At 45.7% G+C, this 23,530-nt stretch overlaps 1 protein-coding gene across 1 annotated transcript in view; it reads right to left on the bottom strand.

The window, feature by feature from the left end:
* The window catches only part of WIPF3 (WAS/WASL interacting protein family member 3), a 133,171-nt gene that overhangs the window by 8,855 nt on the left and 100,786 nt on the right, over positions 1-23,530 (bottom strand). Inside the window, exons 5-9 of the mRNA XM_038761385.1 lie at positions 17,828-17,960; positions 11,173-11,301; positions 7,512-8,315; positions 5,032-5,181; positions 3,280-3,381 (exon numbers count right to left, since the gene is read on the bottom strand). Coding sequence (XP_038617313.1) covers positions 3,280-3,381; positions 5,032-5,181; positions 7,512-8,315; positions 11,173-11,301; positions 17,828-17,960 — 1,318 coding nt within the window. The remainder of the gene's footprint in view (positions 1-3,279; positions 3,382-5,031; positions 5,182-7,511; positions 8,316-11,172; positions 11,302-17,827; positions 17,961-23,530) is intronic.

Raw genomic sequence — 23,530 nt, 5'->3', positions numbered from 1 at the left:
GTTTTTGGTGCAGGCGCTGATTGATTTGCCATTTGTATGTTAGAATAAAGCATCATGAAGCAGCGTGGCCTAGTGGAAAGGGTCAGCGAACCTGGGTTCTAATCCCAGCTCTGCCACTTGTTTCCTGTGTAACCTTGGACAAGTCACTTCAGTTCTCGGTGCCTCAGTCCCTCCAATGTAAAATGTGGATTCAATGCTCATTCTCCTTCCTACTTAAACTGTGAGCCCATGTGGCATAGCGTAACTTTTCTAAGTGCTTGATACATAGTAAGCTTTTAACAAAACCTGTAACAAAAAAGAAAGAAGCATGAATCTAGGACAACTGGGTAACATGAGCTATCATGTTAGAGAAGCAGCATGGCCTAGTGGATAGAGCACGGGCCTGGAAATCAGAAGGTCATGGGTTCTAATCCCAGCTCTGCCTCTTGTCTGCTGTGTGACCTTGGGCAAGTCACTTCACTTCTCTGTGCCTGTTACCTCATCTGTAAAATGAGGAGAGGGACTGTGTCCGACTTGATTTGCTTGTACTTACCCTAGCGCTTAGTACAGTGCCTGGCACATAGTAAGCACTTAATACATACCATCATTATTATTATTATGAGCTCAGGAGCAACAGGGTCACCCAGTGACAGTGACAACATTCAGGGGCGGTTGGGATGCTTCTCCCGAAGATGGTGGAGGGGAGAGGGGATTGTGAAGTTTATTTAGGGTTTTCTGGTTCATTGGGGTTGCCTGGAACAGGGTTGGGCTGGGAGTGTGAGAGGTGAAGGCAGCAGCTAGAGAAGACTGTGGGAAAAGCACTCACCTTACCTAATTATAAGAAATTGTTGAATTTGTTAAGTGCTTATTATGTGCCAAAAACTCTGCTAAGTGTTGTGGGTGATAGAAGATTAGACACAATCTGGTTAGACACAGTCCTTTTTCCACCCAGGGCTCACACCCCAAAAGAGAGGGAGCAAAGACATTGATTCCCCTTCTACAGATGAGGACACTGAGGCACAGAGATGTTAAGTGACTTGCCCACGGTCACACACTAGGCAAGTGGCAGACTCCTGACTCCCACCAGCCCCGTGCTCCTTCCACCAGGCCACACTGTTTCCCTTATCTTCCTGGAATGGAACAAATCGGGAATCTGGTGCCTATCTTGAACCCTCCTGCTACCCATGCCACACGGGCACTGGCCTCATAGGAGCATGGGCACTGCAGCCTTAATGCAGCAGAGTCTGTTTTAACTGTGCCTCTTCTCACTTGGAGACAGGAAGGGGTAAACTTGGGGTGGAGGGGTTGGGCAGCGGTGCTCCATTTTCCCAGGAAATAACAATAGGCAGCGGCCCCTTAGGCCCAAAATTCTTGATGTAGCATTTGCTGCTCCCTGCTCTGTAATTAGGGGAGGTGGAGAGGTCTGTGGGACTTCTAAAACAAGAGCAGATGATTGTTTCCTGGGCTGGGCTGTTGCAGGCTTGTCTGGAAGCTGTGGGAGATGGCCTCTTCCTGCCCTACTATTTCACATTTTTAGGGAGGTTGGGTATTTACACTGCCTGAAGCTGCAAGGCAGGTGACAGACAGTCAACATGAGAGGACAGAAACCTGCCCGACCTACTTCTACTTTATTTCAGTGGCAGCATGAGAAGACGCCTTTCCTACAGCCTCGCTCAGAATCTCAGGGATGATACCATCCTCAGGCCCTTCCTTTTAGAGCCATTGGGAACTGGAGCTCATAGCCTGTGACTAAGTGACAGAACAGTGTGAGCTAGAGTCCTGTACGGCCTGGACATCAGGGCCTGGTCCAACCACCCTCCTCCCAACCCCCCGCCCTCCGGAGCTTGGACTGTTCCAAACCCCACAAGGCGTTTAAGCTCTTAGTACAGTGCTCTGCACTTAGTAAGTGCTCAGTAAATACCACTGATTGATTGTTGGGAGCACATGGGAAATTCAGGTCCCGTTTGCCCAGACCTTAAGCTTTGTAAAGAGCTTCAGAGGCCCCAAACCTGAGGTACCTCAGGCTTTGGCCTAGTGGATAGAGTATGGGCCTGGGAGTAAGAAGGATCTGGGTTCTAATGCAGCTCTGCCATTTGTCTGCTATGTGACCTAGGGCAAGTCACTTCACTTCTCTGTGCCTCGGTTACCTTATTTAAAAATGGGGATGAAGACTGTGAGCCCCATGTAGGACAGAGATTGTGTACAACCCAATTTCCTTGGATAATAATAATGGCATTTGTTAACTGCTTACTATGTACTAAGTACTGTTCTAAGCACTGAATCCACCCCAGCGCTTAGTACAGTGCCTGGCACATAGAAAACATTTAACAAATACCATTATTATTAATATTACTACTACTCTAGGTGACCTCCCACCACTTAAAGTACTCATGTCCGGGAGGGAGAGGAGATTAAAAGCCGGGCTGTATCCCCAGTATAACCACCCTGCAACGCATCTATGAAACAAAGAATCCAATCTATTCCGCTGGGCAAGCGAGGCTTCTTCACAGTGTGGGTACTGCTCTGCAACATGTCTGGGGGCAAAAGTTCCCTGCTCCATTCACCATTGGAATGATATTTATCAAAAAGCACAGTCACCCCAGGTTTAATTTCCTTTGTATTCTTAGAGGAGCCAGCCAGGGGTGGCCCAAAATTCATCTAGTCTTTTGTTGGGGAGCAGGATAAGGGGCATGTTGGGGGTGCACCATATCCCAGCCCAAATCTAGTTTTTTTGTTGTTGTTTTTTAGCCTGCTCAACCCATGCTGAGCAGGATAAGGAACAAGTTGGGGGTGCACCTTAACCCAGCCCAAATTTAATTTTTTGTTGTGTTTTTTTAGTCTGCTTAACCCACGCTGAGGTCTGGTATTTTTAGCCTGTGACCTAGCCAACCTCCAGGTGGCTTCAGTTTCCTCTGGCTTTGTCCTCTGGTTTTCTTTCTTTTTTTAAATTGGAAAAGCCTCTTCAATAGGCCTTATTTCCCTGGGAGCTCTGTGGGCTGGCAGTCCGGGCCCTGTGCCCCAAAGGGTATGGCCAGAAGCAGGTTTACATGGAAAGAAGCCAAAATTTGAGAAGAGACCTGCTCCAGGCTCCCCTGAGAATCCAGTTTTCCTAATGGCCAAGCATGAATGCTCTGTCCTCTTCCCATACTGGCTGGTGGCATCTCCACATGCCTGTGGGACTAGGGGCCCTTCGCCCCAACATTATTCCCACACAACTGATGGCCAATCGTCCCGATCTTTGTACAAAGCAGTGTTTGAAGGCAAATCCCAGCAGTTTTTATCAAGCTGTGCCATACTTACTCCTGGGGGCTTTACTGGGGTATGTTTTCTGAGATGGCTTGTACTCATCAGGAGGGGGAAAATCTTCCACTGAATGGAAAGTAAACTTGGACTCAAAGTCATCTGAAAAAGAGGAGGGAAAAACGATAGGGTTAATCATGATCCTTGTGAACCCAGTGAGTGTAAATTCTAAGCCAAATGAGGCATTGAATTTGGCAATGTCAGCTAGGTTTTTCTGCCTATCACGTTTCTCTTATGCAGCTAACCCTCGATGACCCACGTAACGGGACTGACAAAAGCGTAGAAACTGAAATGCCCAAAGCATTGGAAAACTCCACTTAGGCCAATTACTTCACCCTCCTCTTCACCACAGTTGATGAGCTGGTACTTCATCTTTACTGTTTCCTCTGTCCCTACCTTGGGAGGATGTGCCTTTGTGTTCTCTAAGGATCAGCACACTCTGTATTGGCAATTCGTGGACTGGAGAATGAAGAAATGGAGAAGTGGATGGGGACTCCTGTTTCCCAAGGACTGTACAGCTAAGTAGGAAGCGGGTGGTGGCCCCTGTGTGAAAAGGTTCAGCCTTGCCTTCCCAGCCTGCACACACTACCTTGTGGCTCACCAAGAAGGGAAAGGAGAGGGGACGACAGAATACAATACGCAGATCCTGTTGGGCAGTGAAATGGCCAAAAGGAATTCAGTCAGAGTGGGATTAGAAGTGAGGAAGGGTTCAGGAGAGAAGAAAAAACAGAAAGGCACAGAAACAGTGTAGCCTATTGGATAGCCTGGGAGTCAGAAGGACCTGGGTTCTAATCCCGGCTTCACCACTTGTCTCCTGTGTAACCGTGGGCAAGTCACTTAGTTTCTCTGTGCCTCATTTACCTCATCTGTAAAATGGGGTTTAAGACTGTGAGCCCCATGAGGGACATGAACTATGTCCAACCTGATTAGTTTGTATCTACCCTAGCACCTGGCACATAGTTTGCGCTTAACAAATACCATTACAAAAAAAAAAGAAAAATGAGAGAAAGAAAAAAAAGCAGCAGCAGAAAGAAAGAAAAGGTGAGGAAGAGGAGAAAAAGGGATAGATAGAAGAATAAGGTGGCAGGGGAGGTGCCTTGGGGATTAACTTGTATCTACCTTACTGCCTGGCACATAGTACACGTTTAACAAATACCATTTTAAAAAAAGGATAAGCAGAAGAATAAGGTGGCATGGGCGGGGCCTTGGGTGGACGACAGGCAGGGAGACCAGGGCTGCTGGGGCTGGACAGAGGTACCTCTCAGCCACCTCCTCATTCTAGAACTGGAGCTGGGTGTCAGGAAGGCAGCACTCAAGTTTCTGGGGACCAACACCATTGTAGCTGTGATGGCCCATGGCCTCAGTCCATCTCTTCAGGCAAATTCCTTCATGGTTTAAACCATTTTCTCCCATCCTTTCTCCAGTTTTATGCTCTTCAAATGAAAACAATGCTCTTTCTGCAGTTTAAATGCAACTGGTTCTGCTCTCCAGGCCGAGTATATGGTCAACCAATGGTGAAGACTCAAGAGAGGGCACTGAATATTTTCAGTGACAACTCCTTGACAATTCGTATTCATAATCACCTCTTTCTGAGAGAGATTGGGTCACCTTCCCTACATGGATCTCTTCCCTCTCGGGGAACAAGTGCACCAAAACCATCTTGGGGGATGTTGTGTGCTCTGAGGCCTTCGGTGGCCAGCGGGGTACTGCTAAGCTATTTTGGCCGAGGGGAGGGAGACAAGGGGTGCTTACCATTGATGGCGAGGTTTCCATTTCTTAGCTGGGGAGTCGGCAGCTGGGGGGTCACCCAGGCTGAGGCTTGCTGACTCTTGCTTGAGAGTTCAGTTGTGGGTGATCTTGCTGGGGGAACCGGGGGTGGATTTAGCTTCCCTCCACTGGTGCCTTAAAAAGAAGAGAAGGGCATCAGAGGCAAAAATGGGGACTAAGTGCTTGCTTCTGAGGGTGGGACACGCTCATGAGCAGTGTTAGAGCATCACTATGTTATGTTATGTTAGGTTATGTTATGTTATGTTAGAGCAATAGCAGGGAATTCCAAGAGGGGAAATGCTGGTCATGAGAGCAGAAAAAGAATTTGAGATTGTTAAATTTTGTTCTTTTTCAGAATGGATAACTGTTTCTTTCCATTAGCCAGGGGGAGTGCACTTCATTGTGGCTCTGGCCCTTAGGAGAGAGAGAGTAAAGCATCCTTTTGGGAGTACAGTGACCACTAATATGAGGAGAACAAGATCCTAAAGGGTCCATTTTGCTTCATGGAAGAAACAATTTGGGCAAAGGTCCACTGGTCCTTTGTAATGAGTGAAATAGAATTTCATCCCATATATACAGATATAGACAGACATATATGCTAGACTCAAAATCCAAATATGGTCAGTACTTAATAACCTATGTAAGTGGCCAAAATGTGAAATAAACTAATGCTAAACTTCAGGTTTTAGCCAATCAAATGGCTCCTACTGTCTGGCTATCTGGGTAATGGCCACACTTCATGTAATTTATTTTAGTGTCTGCCTCCCCTGCTGAACTGTAAACTCCTTGAAGGCAGGGATTATGTCTACTAACTCTACTGCAATGCCACCTCCCAAGTGCTTAATGAAGTACACTGCATGCAGTAGGGCACAATAAATGTTACTGACTGATTGATTTTGGCAAGAACTCTTTTCTGTAAACAATTTACATATCTAGTATCTCATTTACCTTTAGTTGCACCTGAGAGTAGGCGGAGACAGGTGATCTCATCTCCAGGGCCCAAATGGAAAAATTGCTATGCAACAGGCTAAGCATTTTGCCCCAGTCAATCAGTCAGTTGTATTTATTGAGCACTTACTGTGTGCAGAGCACTGTACTGAGTGCTTGGGAGAGTACAACAAAATAACAGACCCATTCCCTGCCCACAGTGAGTTTACAATCTAGAGACCGCTCCAGGTGGGGTTCTTGCACAGATTAATGGGGAGCTGGGCTTAAGTAACACCTTCATTTTGGGCAGCTTCTAGCTAAGAGGCTCCCAACCTGTGCAGGTTGGGCACTTCCACACATGCATGAGAGCACTGAGTCTTTGTGGATTATCCTAAGTGCTCCCTGGAACTCCGGGTCCCAGAGGTCCCCAGGGACAGCTTCACCCAAATGGGAAATGAGGCCGATCTTCACTGTGCCTAACAAGGGCTTCGGACCGGTGAGGACCCAGAAATTTCAACCAGGCAGAGTGCTGGCCTGGAATCACCTAATATTCAGTCGTGGGGCTAGGAGAGAAAGCCAGGTCTTCTGGTTCATAGTTAAGGGATATTCTTCCAAGCATTTAGTACAGTGCTTTGCACATAGTAGGCACTCAATAAATACGATTGAATGAATGAATGAGGATGGCTTAAGAGCTAAAACGGGGTCCTCTAGATGGTAAGCTCCTTATAGTCAGGGAACATGTCTACGAACTCTGTTGTACTGTAGTCTCCCAACCGCTTAGTACAGTGCTCTGCAAACAGTAAGTGCTCAATTAATACCACTGACTGTGTGTGCAGAGGTCTGGAGAGAAGATGAAGGTCTAGTAATGTGAGCATAGGCCTGGGGAGTGGGGGAGGGTCCACGGACTGATATCCCAGCTCAGATAGCCATTCCTTCTTTGCCAATCAATGCACTCCACAACAAAGTAGGAATATTTTGATTTCTGCCTCAATCAATCATATTTATTGTGCACTGACTGGAGGCAAAGCACTATACTAAGTGCTTGAGAGAGTACAATATAACAGAGTTGGTAGACACATTCTCTGCCCACAGCGATTAATGTATTAATACAGCACCTTCCAGCCAATGAATTCAAAATGGCATAAAAGTGGTCAAATTTCACCCTTGTCATTGCTACTTAACACTGGGAAAATGGATATCCATAAATACGAAATCATACTAAAAGCCAGTCCCCAAGGATAAAGCCACAATCCACCACAATAATCCACAAATCTAATTCTATGCTGGAAATTCTTCCTAAAATGGTGTTTTCCTTCCCACATGATTTGTAGGTAAAGACCTAACAAGGGATCACCATCATCATCACAAAAAGTCTACTTTTGCAAAGTGTTTTGGCAGGTACTTCAGAGAAACACAGAAGGAAGATAAAATGTAATCCCGGCCTTCAGGGAGTTTCCAAGCGAATAGAAAAATTAGAGAATTCTCCTTAGGTACTGACACTTTCAGGCAGAATATAAAAGGTAAAAAATTCTTCTCACCTGGCCCTCTGCCATGCCTCTTCTTTTGCACTATGATAGTTGACTGAGAGACGGTAGGAGTGTGAGGAAGAGGTATGGACTGAATGCTGGGCTTCTGAGGCTGGGGTGGGAAGCTAGGGGATTTGGGGGGAAGTGGAGGTGGGGGATCATTACCACTGTATGAGGCTGTAGCTGGTGTGGATGGCAAGGAGGATTTGGGAACAGGAGAGGCATAAAGCGAGGGTTGAGGAGGAGGAGGAGGAGGTGGTTGGGGAGGAGGAGGTGGAGGAGGGCCAGGAGGAGGAGGATCCCTACATCCTGCCTGTTGGGGGACAGGACCAGGAATTCCACCAGGTAATGTGACGGGGAGAGGCGGGGGAGGGGGTGGCAGATGCAATGGGGCCATCTGAGGCTTAACCGGTTCATCACTATGTGCAGGTGGGGGTGGGGGCGGTGGTGGCACAGCAGGAAGAGATGGAATGGCCACCTGGGGTATCATCCGGGAAGGCCTTTCCATGGAAGGCAGAGGAGGAGGAGGAGGAGGAGGAGGAGGAGGAGGTGGTGGTGGTGGTGGTGGTGGAGAGACGAGTGGTGGCTTGATAGAGGCGGGAGGGGGCAGAGGTGGCGGAAGGGGAGGGGGAGGGGGAGGTGGCGGGGCAGGCACGCTCGGGCGGGGAGGGGCTGCTCTGGAAGCACTGAGTGATTCTGATGCATTTCCGGGCCTCGGAGACACAGGTGCGTTGAGCGGGCCGCTGATGGCTCTGGTCGGAAGCCTGGGAGACACTGCACGTGGAGCTCCGGGGGGCGGTGGCCCCGCCCTCCCATCTGGAAGCCAAAGCAGCTCAGGTTAGATGGCTCAAGGGGCAGACAAGAGCCCCTGGCCCACGTGACATCTGGTCCAGCCTTCCCTGAGTGGTCACATACTTCTGCTCTTACTAGCAAAGAAAAGTTGTGGGGGGTTTTTTTCAATGGTATTTGTTAAGAGCTTACTGTGTGCCAGGCATTGTACTAAGCACTGGGGTAGGTACAAGCTAATCAGGTTGGACACAGTCCTTGTCCCACATGGGCTCCCAGTCAATCCACATTTTACAGTTGAGGTAACTGAGGCACAGAAGTTAAGTAACTTTCCCAAGGTCACACAGCAGACAAGTGGCAGAGCCTGGATTAAAACCCAAGTCTTTCTGACACCCTGACCCTTGCTTTATCCAAAGTTTTGCCCTTCAAGCGTGGATCCAGCTGCTTCTCCAACCCCCTCGGACAGATAAATTGAGGTCCCACACTGCCCAAATCTAGTCAGTCCCTCCCCATACTCCCAGATCTATATTCCTATTCCCTCCTATCTCCATCCGCTCCCAGTTTCAACAAATGCTGGTATTGATTCAGCAAGGTGTCATTCCTTGAGGCTGAGAGAACCAGGGCCTTTCAGAACCAATCACGCTCTATGATTTTAACCTCCCACGGAAGGGTTCCTGCCCTTTATCACTGCTGCTGAACACCAGGACTCTTCACTGTGCTCCTGGTCATCTTTACTGTCAAAATCGAAACTGGAAGGTTTCAGAAGAAATCATCATGATTCAGTGGTTGGATCTGCACTGCCGGATAGGGAACAGGCCATTTTAAAAGATTTGTTAAATAATAACAATTATGGCATTTGCTAAGTGCTTACTATATGTTAAGCACCGTTCTAAACATTGGGGTAGATACAAGATAATCACGCTAGACATAGTCCTTGTCCCACATGCAGCAATCAGTCTAAGTAGGAGGGAGGCTAGCCACTATAACCCCATTTTACAGTTGAGGAAATCAAGGCAGAGAAGTGAAGTGCCCGCCTGTGATAAAGGTTTCCACAGAGCTTGCAGAAAGCAACTGGGACATATGTCTGTCTCTGTCTTTTTCTCTGTCTCTCTCTCTTACACACAGACAACTTTCAATTTAAACTCCAAGTTCCCAATTGTGATGAGGAGCTCAAGTTCCTCAGCAAAACACTCCAAAGTGCATCCATCTCATCTAAAATTCCCAGTAGTGATTTTTTTTTGTACCCGGTGCAAGGTCGGCACCCATCTTTGATCAAGACGGGAGATACTGGGTATGTTGGTGGGATTATGGTGTTGGCCTCACAAAAGGATGATGCAACGTCTAAGTATTTTACATGCTGTCCGAGTGGACTAGGCCACTCTGGGTTGGCTGTCCTTCAGTGTTCCTCCTGCCTCATCCTCCTGGCACACATTCAACCCTGGACATCAGGTTCCCCAGAGAGGTCATTGGCCTCTCAGGTGAAAACCCAGGATGGAAACATTATTAGTCACTCTGTAGTTAACTGTCTCGGTCCTGGGAATTCATGTCTTTTAGCTCTAACCTCCCCCTGCCCCAACACTCACCCCCTGTCCAATCTGCACTTTCACGTGTAACTGAGAAAACTGCCTCATCACAGTCGGTGGAAAACTATAGTCTGAGCCTGAGTTTGATGAAGCACACAAATTATGCAGAAGTGGAGTTTAAAGTCCTCGGCTTCTTTTGGCACAGCTGATCCCACAGTTCTCCTTTCTGCCAAATGGTCTAGCAGAAGAAAGAGAAGAGATAGAATCTGCATAGAGGACAAAGTCGGAGCTCTCAGAAAGCTCACAGCCCATCTCTTTCCTGGGCAGACAACATCAAACAATCCTCTGTGATGCTAAAGAGCCAAGCCAGTCGACTGGCTTTTTTTGGAAGAAAAGAACTTGTTCAGGTTAGCTCTGAATTTAAACAAGTAATTTAGTCACATTTGACTCTAAGCAGGTTGGCTTCTATCTTTTTTTTAGGCTGAGTTTTCTTAGGTCATTGGTTAAAGGAGGAAGACTTCAGTCATAGGTTACCCAAATTGCATTATTTTTGCATCAATTTTTCATGTGCGACTGGGAGCCAGGAGACCCCACTTTTAGTTCCAGCTTGCCACTAGCTGGCTGCATGGCTTTGGACAAATCAATTAACTTCTCTAGGGTTCCATGGAGAAGCAGCATGGCATAGTGGATAGAACACAAGCCTGGGAGTCTGAAGGTCATGGGTTCTAATCCCAGCTCTGCCACCTGTCTGCTGTGTGACCTTGGGCAAGTCACTTTACTTCTCTGTGCCTCAGTTAACTCACCTGTAAAATGGGGATCAAGACTGTGAGTGCCACTTGGGACAGGGACTGTGTCCATCCCGATTTGCTTGTATCCAACCCCAGCACTTAGTACAGTGCCTGCACACAACAAATGCCATAATTATTACTATAATTATTATTCCACTTACTCATATGTAAAATGGGGGGAAGAAGCCTGCTCTCCCTAATTCTTAGTGTGTGAAACCTGTGCGGGACAGGAACTATGTCCAATCTCATTACCTTGGCTGTACCTAGTGTTTAGTTCAGTAATTGGAACATAGTAAGTGCTTAATAAATACCACCATTATTATTTATTTTATTATTTTATCCCCACAACATTCCTGTGAGGGATGCAGGGTCACATATCCCATTTTACAGGTGAGGAGCTTGGGGCTCAGAGTCACATTGTAGGCCAGGGGCAAAACTGGGACTAGAACCCAGACCTCTTTACCTCCAGCCCAGGACACTCTCCACTGACCAGAACACCTTTCCTTCCCCTCCAGCCCCCACCCCCACCAAATGATTCCAATTTTCTTGAGCCTTCAGAACACCCAGCCTTCTCACCTGATACATCCCTTTGGCCTGCTGGTCTCAGCAGAGGGAAACCCCCAGCAAACAGTCCCCCGAGACCTTGTGGGGAATTGACTTTGGTATTTCCAGTGTCACCTCCTTCCCTGCTGGCTCCTTTAGACTCTGTGGGAAAAAGAATGGGAGAGGTGGGATGAAAGGGATGGGGTGGGGGGATTGGATATATTGCTTTTCCTTAGACAACTAACACTTAAATAGCCATGGTCCGGGGATTGCATAGATAAATAAAATCCACAATGATCTTCAAATTTCACTTAAGACAACAGTTTCAACCACTTCTTGCCCCACTCAAGGGACAAGAGTGATCTGAATGGAGTGTCATTTCGGGACATCCCCAGCCAATAGCCTGGTGAAAATGCTAATCAGCAATAAAAGAATCCAAAGATTGGCAGATAGAAAGCAACATGGAGTGCCTAGAAAACCCATATAACCCTGAACAATTGGGATACAGCTGTAATCCAGAACTTGGAACCTACATAAAATGTGAAACATTTAGTTTAAACGTAAACACTTTGGCTGTGCACCATAAGTTACTAATTCAGTATTCACCAAACATTAGGGCACAGTGCCTACTGGTGGACGAAAATAGTAATCATTAAAAAGAATGCATTTCAATTCCTGGTTCATGCAGTCCTTGACATTTCAATCAATCACATTTATTGAGCATTTACTGTGTGCACAGCACTGTACTAAACACTTGGGAGGTACAATATAACGGAGCAGGTTAGGCACATTCCCTGCCCACAATGAGCTTCGAGTTATGACAAATGGTCCTTATGGCTTTCCAGGTTTACACCCTTTATATAAGCTTCATAACCCATCAGTTTTAGTTTAAGATTGGCCTTCTCTATGGCTCTTGCTCTATTTACTGTAGATGATACAATACTTCACTGGAAATAAGATGGACACCTCGACACTGCCTTAAGCGCTTAGTACAGTGCTCTGCACATAGTAAGCGCTCAATAAATACGATTGATTGATTGATTGATTGCTGGCCAAATTAATTAACAGTATTTATTGAGCGCTTACTGAGTGAAGAACACTACACTGAGTGGTTGGAAGGATACACTTTAATCTGCCTAACAATAACATAACGTTGTTCCCTTCCTGCTCTCGCCTCTCCCGCTCCATCACCCTCCAGGGAGGAGTCACCGGGGCAGGACAACACATTCATACTTGCAATGAAGCAAAACCAATTAATCAATCAACAAATGGCACTTATTATGTGCAGAGCACTGTACTAAGCGATTGGGAGAGTACAATGTAACAGAATTAGTAGACACATTCCCTGCCCATAATGGGATTACAATCTAGAGGACTGTAAAAGTCGGCCACCCCATTATGACACCTCTCTGAACTAATATCAATACACTGATGTAACTCTATTACTCACCTATAATTGTCTGGGAACACAATTCAATCAATCAATGGTATTTATTAAGTGTTTACTATGTGCACAGCACCGTACCAAGTGCTTGGGAGAGTACAACACAACAAAATTAGTGGCCATGTTCCCTGCCTATAATGAGCTTAAAGTCTAGAGGGGGAGACAGACATTCATACAAAGGAATAATTTAGAAAATATAATTTAAAAATATGTGCATAAATGTTGTGGGATTGGAGGTGGCGAAATATCAAATGTTTAAAGGTCACAGAACCAAGTGCATAGATGACACAGAAAGGAGAGCGAGTCAGGGAAAAGAGGGCTTAACCAGGGAAAGCCTCTTGGAGGAGATGTGACCTTAACAATGCTTTGAAGGTGGAGAGAGTGGTGATCTAGGCTATATGGAGTGGGAGGGAGTTCCAGGTTAGTGGGAGGATGTGGGAAAGTGGTCTGCGGTGAGACTGACGAGATTGGGGCACAGTGAGTAAGCTGGCACTAGAAGAGTGCAGTGTGCCGGCTGGGCTGTAGTAGGAGAGTAGTGAGGAGAAGGATGATGGGGCAAGCTGATTGATGCTTTAAAGCCGATGGTAAGGAGTTTCTGTTCGATGCGCGGGGGGGGGGGGGGGGGGGGGGATTTTGATTTTTAAAAAGGGCATCCAACCTCAGTTCAAGAAATGTCTCCACACACAATATTGTCCCTTTTGAGAATTGGTTGGGACTTAAAACACAGCTTCCAGGAATCAGGTCTGTTGTAAGTCCAAGGACAGCTTTACAGAGACGAGGCACCTGAGCTTCAAAAAAACCCAATCCAGTTTTGAGTACTGAAGCTTTTGATAATGAGCAGGGAATGTTTCTACCAACTCTGCTGTAATTCTCCTAAGGGCTTAGAACAATGCTCTGTAAACAGTAAGTGCACAATAAATACCACTGATGATGATGAACACAGAACAATGACAAAAAGCCTCCAGCCTCCTTTTGAAGTAGTAGTACCCTGATTCATATCTCACTCCCTCACTTGGAAAGTTACTTGGAGTGAAGCAGCATGGCCTAGTGGATAGAGTAGGGGCTTGGGAGTCAGATGAATCCCGGCTCTGCCACTTGTTTGCTGTATGACACCGGGCTAGTCACTTAACTTCTCTGTGCCTCAGTTACCTCATCTGCAAAATAGACATTAAGACTGTGAGCCTCTCATGGAACAGAGACCATGTCCAACCTGACTAGCTTGTATCTACCCCAGAATTTAGAACAGTGCCTGAAAAATAGAAAGCACTTAACAAATACCATCATCATCATTACTTAAAGTCCTGGGTTCTTCAAAGTGCCATAGGAAATCAATCAAAGATATTAAGTAAGCATTTAGTCTATACTAAGTGCTTGGGAGAATACAATAGAGTTTTAGGGTTTTTTCCCCCTTTTTTAATGGTATTTGTTAAGTATTTACTATGTGTCAAGTACTCTTCTAAGCACTGAGGTAGAGACATATCAATCAGGTTGGACACAGTCCCTGTCCCACATGGGGCTCACTGTCTAAGTAGGAAGGAGAACAAGCATTGAAGTCCCATTTTACAGTTAAGGAAACAGGCACAGAGTAGTAATTTTCCCACAGTCATGCAGCAGACAGATGGTGGAGCTGGGATTAGAACCTAGGCCACACTTCTCCCCAGTAGACACGAACCCTACCCTCAAGGAGCTTACAGTCTAGAGGAGGAGGTACCAATATCATGACAAACAGGAGAACAGATGACAGGAATTTGTAATTTATTTTAGGGTCTATTTCCCCTACTAGACTGTAAGCTCCCTAAGAGCAGGGATCATGTCCAATAATAATAATAATAACTGTGGTATTTGTTAAGTGCTTACTATGTGGTAGGCACTGTACTTTGCACTGGGGTGGATACATGCAAATCGAGTCAGACATAATCCCTGTCCCATGTGGGGCTAACAGTCTCAATCCCCACTTTACAGATGAGGTAACTGAGGCCCAGAGAAGTTAGGTGACTTGCCCAGTATCACACAGCAGGTAAGTGGTAGAGCTGGGAATAGAACCCATGTCCTTCTGACTCCCAGGCCCATTACACCATGTCTACCAACTCTCTTTGCACTGTACTCTCCCAAGCTTTGCCCACTGTTAGGTAGGGACCGTCTCTATATGTTGCCAACTTGTACTTCCCAAGCGCTTAGTACAGTGCTCTGCACACAGTAAGTGCTCAATAAATACGATTGAATGAATGAATGAATAAGTGCTCGATAAATACTACTGACTGCCAGATGAGGAGAGGTATGTGCTAAGATACATTTCATATGAAACTTTGACAGTGGGCAGCTGCTAAAACAAGTTAAAAATCCCTAACTGATCTGAGTGAGGACCCACATGAGTTTCAACAGCCACTCTTCCATTACACTGGCCACAGTGCAGGGCACATTTCACTCCTCTAATGCCAACCAATTCAGTATGCCTCAGTCTTGACTATCTTGCTGCTGACCTCTCACTCACATCCTGCCTCCTGCCTGGAATGCCCTCCCTCTTTATATCTGACTGACAATCACTCTTCCTACCTTCAAAGCCTTATTAAATCCACCTCTCCTCCAAGAGGCCTTCTCCTGTAGGCCCTCATTTTACCTTCTCCCACTCCCTTCTGCCTTGCCCTTGCACTTGGACTTGCACCTGTTATTCACTCCTCCCTCAGCCACATGGCATGTATCCATAATTTTATTAATGTCTGTCTCCCCTTCTAGACTGTAAGCTCACTGTGGGCAGTGAACGTGTCCATCAACTCGGTTAAGAATAATAATGGTATTTATTAAGCGCTTACTATTTGCAAAGCACTGTTCTAAGCACTGGGGAGGTTACAAGGAGATAAGGTCGTCCCACAGGAGGCTCACAATCTTCATCCCCATTGTACAGATGAGGGAACTGGGGCACGGAGAAGTGAAGTGACTTGCCCAAAGTCACATAGCTGACAATTGGCAGAGCCGGGATGCGAAACCATGATCTCTGACTCCAAAGTCCGTGCTCTTTCCACTGAGCCATACTGCTTCTCGTAAATACCCACTAATAACCTTTATTCAGTGAAGCGAGGGAGAAAAGGGGATCAAGCGATGACTTCGAGTGTTGCCGGGAGGCCAGGTAAAGCGAGGGAGAAAAGGGGATCAAGCGATGACTTCGAGTGTTGCCGGGAGGCCAGGTAAAGCGGAATCTACCCCATGCCAAATAAAACTAGCACCCCAATAAGAGAATGGCTTCTTACACTTAAGTAGCAGGTTATGAATAGAAACTTGAAGGACAGCTTCACCTTTACCATACCAGCTTATCACCCAAATCCAACTCCCTTGCATTGTGCATATGAACTCTTAAAATAACCTCTTTATCCTCCCTAGATCGACACTTGTGCAACAGTTAAACAACCACAAACATGCCTCAAACCTTTCCGTTCCCGTTCCAAAAGTCAGGCGTCATTCAAGCAGAAAGCCTACGGCCTCGCCCTGTTCTGATAAATGCAGACCCTTGGGCAAAAAGAACAAACTCTCCACACCTCAAGAACTTGGGGGGACTTGGGAAGGGGAGGGAAGGGGTTGGATTCTAGAAATCACAGAGCGGGGGCCGGGGGGCCGGGGGACAAACGAGCCACAAAGAGCAGGACAGGCAGAGGGGCAGTCCCTGGGCAGGGAGTGGGCAGCGGAGAGCGGAGGTCGGCGGCGGCGGGATGGACAGTTCCACGTGTGCGGGAAGGCCCCCCGTGCCCATCCTCCTGGCCCCTGCCCTGCCCAACCTCGGTCACCAGGAGGAGGGCAAGCAGAGGGGCTGCGTTTTAACGGGATGTCTGCCTCCCCCTCCTCTAGACCGTGAGCCCGATGTGGGCAAGGGATTGCCTCTCTTTATTGCCATATTGGACTTTCCAAGGGCCTCGTACAGGGCAGAACAGATACGACTGAATTGAATGAAGGAGGAGGAGTCAGGGGGACTGCCCCCAAACACCAGCCACCTGGGCATTCGTTCAATCGTATTTATGGAGCGCTGTGGGAAGTACAATACAGTAATAAAGAGGGACCATCCCCTGACCACAACGGTGTAGGGGAGGGGGAAATAATAATAATAATGATAATAATGGCATTTATTAAGTGCTTACTATATGCAAAGCACTGTTCAAAGCATTGGTGAGGTTACAAGGTGATCAGGTTGCCTTCAGGCCCCTTCTGTGGGGTGGGGGAGGGAGGGACGCCCCCCACATACAGACACACACAGGTCCACAAACACACATATATATACATACACATAAACACACACACACACATATATATACATACACATAAACACACACACATATATACATACACATAAACACACACACACATATACATACACATAAACACACACACACACATATATATATATATATATATATATATATACACGCTGATGAAAATCACTGCTCCAATATTGAAGGAGACGGGCCATGTGAGCCCACTGTTGGGTAGGGATTGTCTCTGTTGCCGAATTGTACTTTCCAAGCACTTAGTACAGTGCTCTGCACACAGTAAGTGCTCAATAAAAACAGTTGCATTGTACTCTCCCAAGCGCTTAGTACGTTACAGTGTACCCAGTAAGTGCTCAATAAATACGATTGATTTCTCTCCCATCTGCATAGTACAGTGCTCTGCACAGAGTAAGTGCTCAATAAATATCCTCCTCCTCCTCCCCTCCCACCCTCTGCCCTACCCCCTTCCTCTCCCCACAGCACTTGTGTATATTTGTACATATTTATTACTCTATTTATTTTATTAATGACACGTACATAGCTATAATTCTATTTATTCTGATGGTATTAACAACTCTCTACTTGTTTTGTTTTGTTGTCTGTCTCCTCCTTCTAGACTGTGAGCCCACTGTTGGGTAGGGACCGTCTCTATATGTTGCCGATTTGTACTTCCCAAGCACTTAGTACAGTGCTCTGCACACAGTAAGCACTCAATAAATACGATTGAATGAATGAATGATGAGAAGGAGAGGTATGTGCAAGCACATTTCTGGCTAACTTTGACAGTGGACAGCTGCTAAAAGAGGTTGGAAATCCCTGACTGGTCAGTGAGGACCCATGTGAGTTTTAACAGCTGCTCTTCTGTTACACCAACCACACTGCTGGGTCACCTACTGGCTGCCCTGGCCGGGGCTCTGAGAAAGCCCCAGGCCAGCCAGCTCCACTGCTCCCTCGCAGACCACCGACCCACCGACTGTAACGGCGCACTTACTTTCGATCTGCGGGGCGCTCCGGTCATTGATCTGAGTTACTTTCCTCAGGCGGGTTCCTTGTTGGATATGGGCCAACAATGCACTTCGACCCTTCTGATCTTCCTGCCTCAGTCTGGGAGGCTCTGCATTTGGCTGTTGGAGAGAATAACCAGAAGAATGGCACTGTAGTTTGTGTATGGGCAACCCTATGTCTGACCCTCAAGCATCATCTTCATCAGTGCTATTTATTGACACACACTGTGTACTGAGCACTGTTCTAAATGCTTGTATCTCCTCCTACCTTCAGGAAATCTCTACTTGGATGTCCTCCCATCAGCTCAAACTTAACATGCCCAAAACAGAGCTCCTTATCTTCCCACCCTGTCCTCTCCCTCACTTTCCTATCACTGTGGACGGCACCACCATCTCTCCCATCACACAGGCCCATAACCTTGGTGTTATCCTTGACTCCTCTCTCTAATTCAACCCATGTATTCAATCCATCACCAAATCCTGTCGGTCCCACCTTCACAACATCGCTAAAATCCACCCTTTCCTTTCCATCCAAACTGCTACCACGTTAATACAATCACTCTTCCTATCCCATCTAGATTACTGCATCAGCCTCCTTGCTGACCTCCCAACCTCCTGTCTCTCCCCACTCCAGTCCATACTTCACTCTGCTGCCCGGATCACCTTTCTACAAAAATGTTCAGGACATGTCAACCCCCTCCTCAAAAATCTCCAGTGGTTTTACATCCACCTCCGTATCAAACAAAAACTCCTCAACACTGGCTTTAAAGCACTTCTTCACCTTGCACTGGGATTAGAACTCAGGTCCTTCTGACTTCCAGACATGTGCTCTATCTACTAGGCCACACTGCTTATGGGATTATCTTGTTTTACCCCAGTAACTGGCACATAGTAAGCGCTTTACAAATACCATCATTATTTATTTAGCATTAGGCCAGGCCCCACATTTGTGTTCCGGACCTCTTTGGGCTCGGGGAGGGAAAAGAAGTCTGGAGACTGGTGCATGGGCTCAGGAGCAGCATGGGCCTAGTGGATAGGGCACAGTTCTGAGAGCCAGAAGGACCTGAGTTCTAATTTTGGTGCCATCACTTGTCTGCTGTGTGACCTCGGGTAAATCACTTCACTTTTCTGCCTCAGTTACCTCATCTGTAACATGGGGATTAATACTGTGAGCCTCATAAGAGACATGAACTGTGTCCAAACTGATTAACTTGAATCAAACCCTAATGCTTATTACAGCGCCTGGAACATAGTAAGTGGTTAAAAAGTACTACTAAAAACAATAAAGCCTGTTATTATTACTATCCCATTTTTAGCTATTAATGCTTGATCAACATTTCCCACTAGATGGCTCCCTTACATGGTATGAATACAGTACTGCAAACTCTTCATACATGAAATAAAAACTTCATAATAGCCTAGTGACAGGTAATGTGGATCAAATTTTCTATCCTCAAAAGGCCACCTAAGGATCTACACTCACATTAACATTCTCTCTCTCATATTATGAAATGATAATGGCCAGCACATATTCTTCTCCATAATTTACAGAGAACACAACCCGTTTTCTTTTCCTAACTCCCTACAAGTGACTGAGTTAAAGGCCAATATACTAAATTCCAATTCCAATTTCAAGGTGCCTAGCCTATATTAAACAAAAATGCTCAATATTTTTGGATTCCTAAATTCCAGATTCATTCTGGATGTTTGATAACTTTACAGAAACAGCCCCTTATAAGCCAAACTACATTTGCAACTGTTTTCCTTCAGTGAATCTAGTAAATGAGAAAGCATAAAATAGTCATTTCTTGAGAATTTATGACTGTTCCCCTTTATCATTATAAAACCATTATTTTCTCAGCACCAACTGTGAACTAGGATCAATACAAAACATATTTAAACTCAGCCTTTCTCCTGCAGGCCAACATTCTACTGCCTGGAATCATTAAAAGTGTAATGTAGCTAAGCAAATTAATACCAGCCTAAAGGCTCAGAAACCAAAGATATTAAAGACAGTTTACAGGAAATAAAAATGGAACTTCGGACACACACATTAGTCTGTATTCAGGATGCAAAAAAAGTACTCCATTCAACTTCTTCTCTGGTTCAACCCACATATACATCACCAAATCCTGCCAGTTCTACCTTCACAACATCTCTAGAATCTGCCCCTTCCTCTCAATCCAAACTGCTGCCACGTTTATCCAAGCTATCATATCCTTAGTACAGTGCTCTGCACACAGTAAGCGCTCAATAAATGCAATTGAACGAATATCCTGTCTTGACTAGTGCATCAGCTTCCTCACTGACTTACCTACCTCCTGTCTCTCCCCATTCCAGTCCACACTTCACTCTACTGCATGGATCACTTTCCTAAAAACAGTTCAGTCCACATCTTCCCCACTCCTCAAGAACCTTTAGTGGTTGCCCATCCGAATCAAACAGAAACTCACTACCATCAGCTTTAAAGCACTCAATCAGCTGGCTCCTCTCACTTTATTGCCTGATCCCCGACTACAACCCAGCCTGCACACTTTGCTCCTTTCACCAACCTACTCACCGTAACTCAGTCTCATCTATCTCACCACAGCTGTTGACCCCTTGCCCATATCCTCCCTCTGGCCTGGAACCCCTCTTCATATACAACAGATCACCACTCTCTGCTCCTTCAAAGCCCTAGTAAAATCTCACCTCCTCAAAGAGGCCTTCCCTGACAAGACCCTCATTTTTCCTATTCGCCCTTCCTTCTATATTGCCTATCCACCTAGATCTACACTTCTTAAGCACTTGTTTACCACTCCACTCCAACTCCTTGTGTGCACATCATTATGTTCTTCCATTCCACTCATTAGTACTGCATTTGAATGTCTTTCTCCCCCTCTAGGCTGGGAGCTCCATGCGGGCAGGGGATGTGTCTATCAATACTGTTGTACCGTACCCTCCCCAGCACGCAGTATGGTGCTCTTCACACAGTAAGTGCTCAACATACACCAATTGATTCATTCCAAGACACTGAAAAGTGAAGGGGGCATTAATTTATAGTTGGGTGGGCAGGTAAAAGTTTGTGTAAGCTGAACCTGGTATTTTTACACAACTGTTGCTTTGCAGATGCTTCAGAGAGAACTTGTTCAAGGTGGCCGACAGGCCAAAAATTAAACTCTCAAGGTGCACCTGTCCAAAATACATTTCCCCGTTTTCTAAATATTGGTGCAGATTCTTATTATTCAAATGATTTATCCTGTAAACCCCTCTCCTTTTCAAGAAGCAAAAAGTCAGAGTACAGTTCCACTGGAACACATAACATCTGCAGCCACCAAGAAAAAAAATAAGCTCAACTACTTGGATTTTTTTTATTCTGCTACAATCTTTATTCCATGGAATTCAGGGGGTTACAGGTCCGAAAAGTGGGTACCAAACATGTTCAGAGAAAGCTAACTCTAGTCTCCATCTGACTTATTGTTTTCTTTGTTCTAAAAGGGTATTCACCAAGTTGCTCAAGAATGGTTCATTTTGGGGTAGAGAGAGTAGATGTCTTTGTACCTCATTTGTGAAACAGAAAAGTTACAATCAAGTTAAGGACAATTTTATTAAAAGTGAGAAACTAGAGCCCGATTCCCCCATACCATTTCCACTTTGAAGACTTATGTCTCTCCCAACACAGGGCAGCAGAGAACTGGGACTATTTTTTACTAGAACCTCAGTTACCTGGTCTCCCTCATTTAGTAGGAGGTATAATTCATTCATTCAATCATATTTATTGAGCACTTACTGTGTGCAGAGCACTGTACTAAGCACTTGGGAAGTACAAGTCGGCAACATATAGAGATGGTCCCAACCCAACAGGCTCACATCTTCCCTGCTATAGCTGCATTACAGATTTGGAAACCACAACTCGTTATTAAATCAACCAATAGTATTTGAGTGCTTATTCTGGGCAGCGCGTTGCACTACTCACTTGGGAGAGCCCAATAAAATGAGTAAACCAAATCCTGTCCTTAAGGAGCTAACAATCTAGCAGGAGGAACAATCACAAAATAAATTACTTATTCTTTAAGGTTTGAAGAATACTTGGGTTGCTGAAGAACTTCAATACACTCAACTCTCCTAGAACAAGGGTGCTGTGTACCCAAAAAGCCCACATTGAAGGAAAACTCAGGTTAGAGTATGTGCACCTTCGACGCCACAGCATGGGGACAACCTTTTCTTCAGACACTTGTCCACATTCTCAGATGGGTGCTGTCAGAAGGATGGCCCCTTACTTCCTGATGGGGTTCTTTCATGGGCCTGGTGTCCTGCAGTGGAGGCAGTGTTTGGGCTTCTCTCTCCCAAACCGCACTTTCCGAACCAACCTAGATCTATTTCTCTTTGTGTCAGGGGATTTTGTGACAAAGAAAGCTGGGGTCCTGGCATTGGGCCTTCCCCTGGGATGCTATGTTCACTTCTTCTGGCCTTTAATTGGCTTCAGGGGTGAGAATCAACTACACTGTAGGCTTGTTGTGGGCAGGGAACATGTCTGCCTACCAATTCTGTTGTAATGTACTCTCCCAAGCACTTAGTAAAGTGCTCTGCACATAGTAATCACAAGAAATACCATTGAACATGATGATAATGAAGGTTATGGATTCCCAGGGGTCTGGGAAACCTATGTGCAACCTTCTAAAATGGCTGGCAAGCTGGCAAACTGGAGACTGAGCTCTTGATGAATGCCTCAGAATAAGACAACAGGAGGAAAACAAGAAGTAGAATGCACTCAGACCATGCTGACACATAAGGTACAAACACGGTTCAATTCATAAATGACTATAGGTTGGAGCCCAAAGATAAATGCCACGACAATTTTTATCCCTACAGTGTAAAAAATGCAACTTGTCTGGAGCACAAAGCCAAATGCATTTGGTTTGGAAATAACAGGAGGGGCCTAGCTGAAGCACAAAAAATGTCATTCTTACAAAACACTTCCTTTCACCAAAGTGGCACTTATATTTATAAATAAAATGGAGATGACCTCAAGTTGCTACCGGGAACAGACAGTAACAGAAGATCATTTGTTTCGTTGAAAGCCTCCATTTCTGGAAGAGTGAAGAAGAAATGTAAATGTCACAACTGATTTACTAAATCAAAATAAAATGTTTGCTTTCATTGTCCGTAATAAAAAAGATGTACAATATTGTTGATTGTTAATCTGATGTAACATTCTTAGTGAAATGGAGCATTGCTTGTCTGATGGTCTGAATTTACCACGGAAACAAAGGATTATGCCTCCACCTTTCTGTGCTTTACTATATTTTTGTCTTGAACCTCCTAAAATCAGACTGATTAACGCTGCACTTCATTAGAGTGGATTAGCTTGATGTAATCATTTTTCCGCACAGCCGACGGGGGACAGTGGCTCAGCCTCAGTGGAGAGAGCATCTCAGCCTCAGATGGGAAAGAGGCGGTGAGCGGGCAGAAGGAGGAAGGAGGGCAGAAGGAAAGAAGGAGATTTCCTCTGTGTGTGAGTGGGATGAAAAGAGACAAACCTTTTGCACGGAACCCACTTTTCTAGCCTCTTGCCCTGTTGGGGTGAGCAATACCTTACCAAATAGGATTACTCAGAAACCAGGGTACAGGGCTCTGCATACAAAAACGCTCAATAATTACCTTTGATTGATTGCTAACAGGTTTGCTGTTGAGGCAGCTACAGCTTGAGA

Source organism: Tachyglossus aculeatus, chromosome 2 (genome assembly GCF_015852505.1).
Source record: "Tachyglossus aculeatus isolate mTacAcu1 chromosome 2, mTacAcu1.pri, whole genome shotgun sequence".
Taxonomy (NCBI): Eukaryota; Metazoa; Chordata; class Mammalia; order Monotremata; family Tachyglossidae; genus Tachyglossus; species Tachyglossus aculeatus.
Note: the sequence above shows the minus strand (reverse complement) of the source record. Positions and strands in the feature narration are given on the sequence as shown.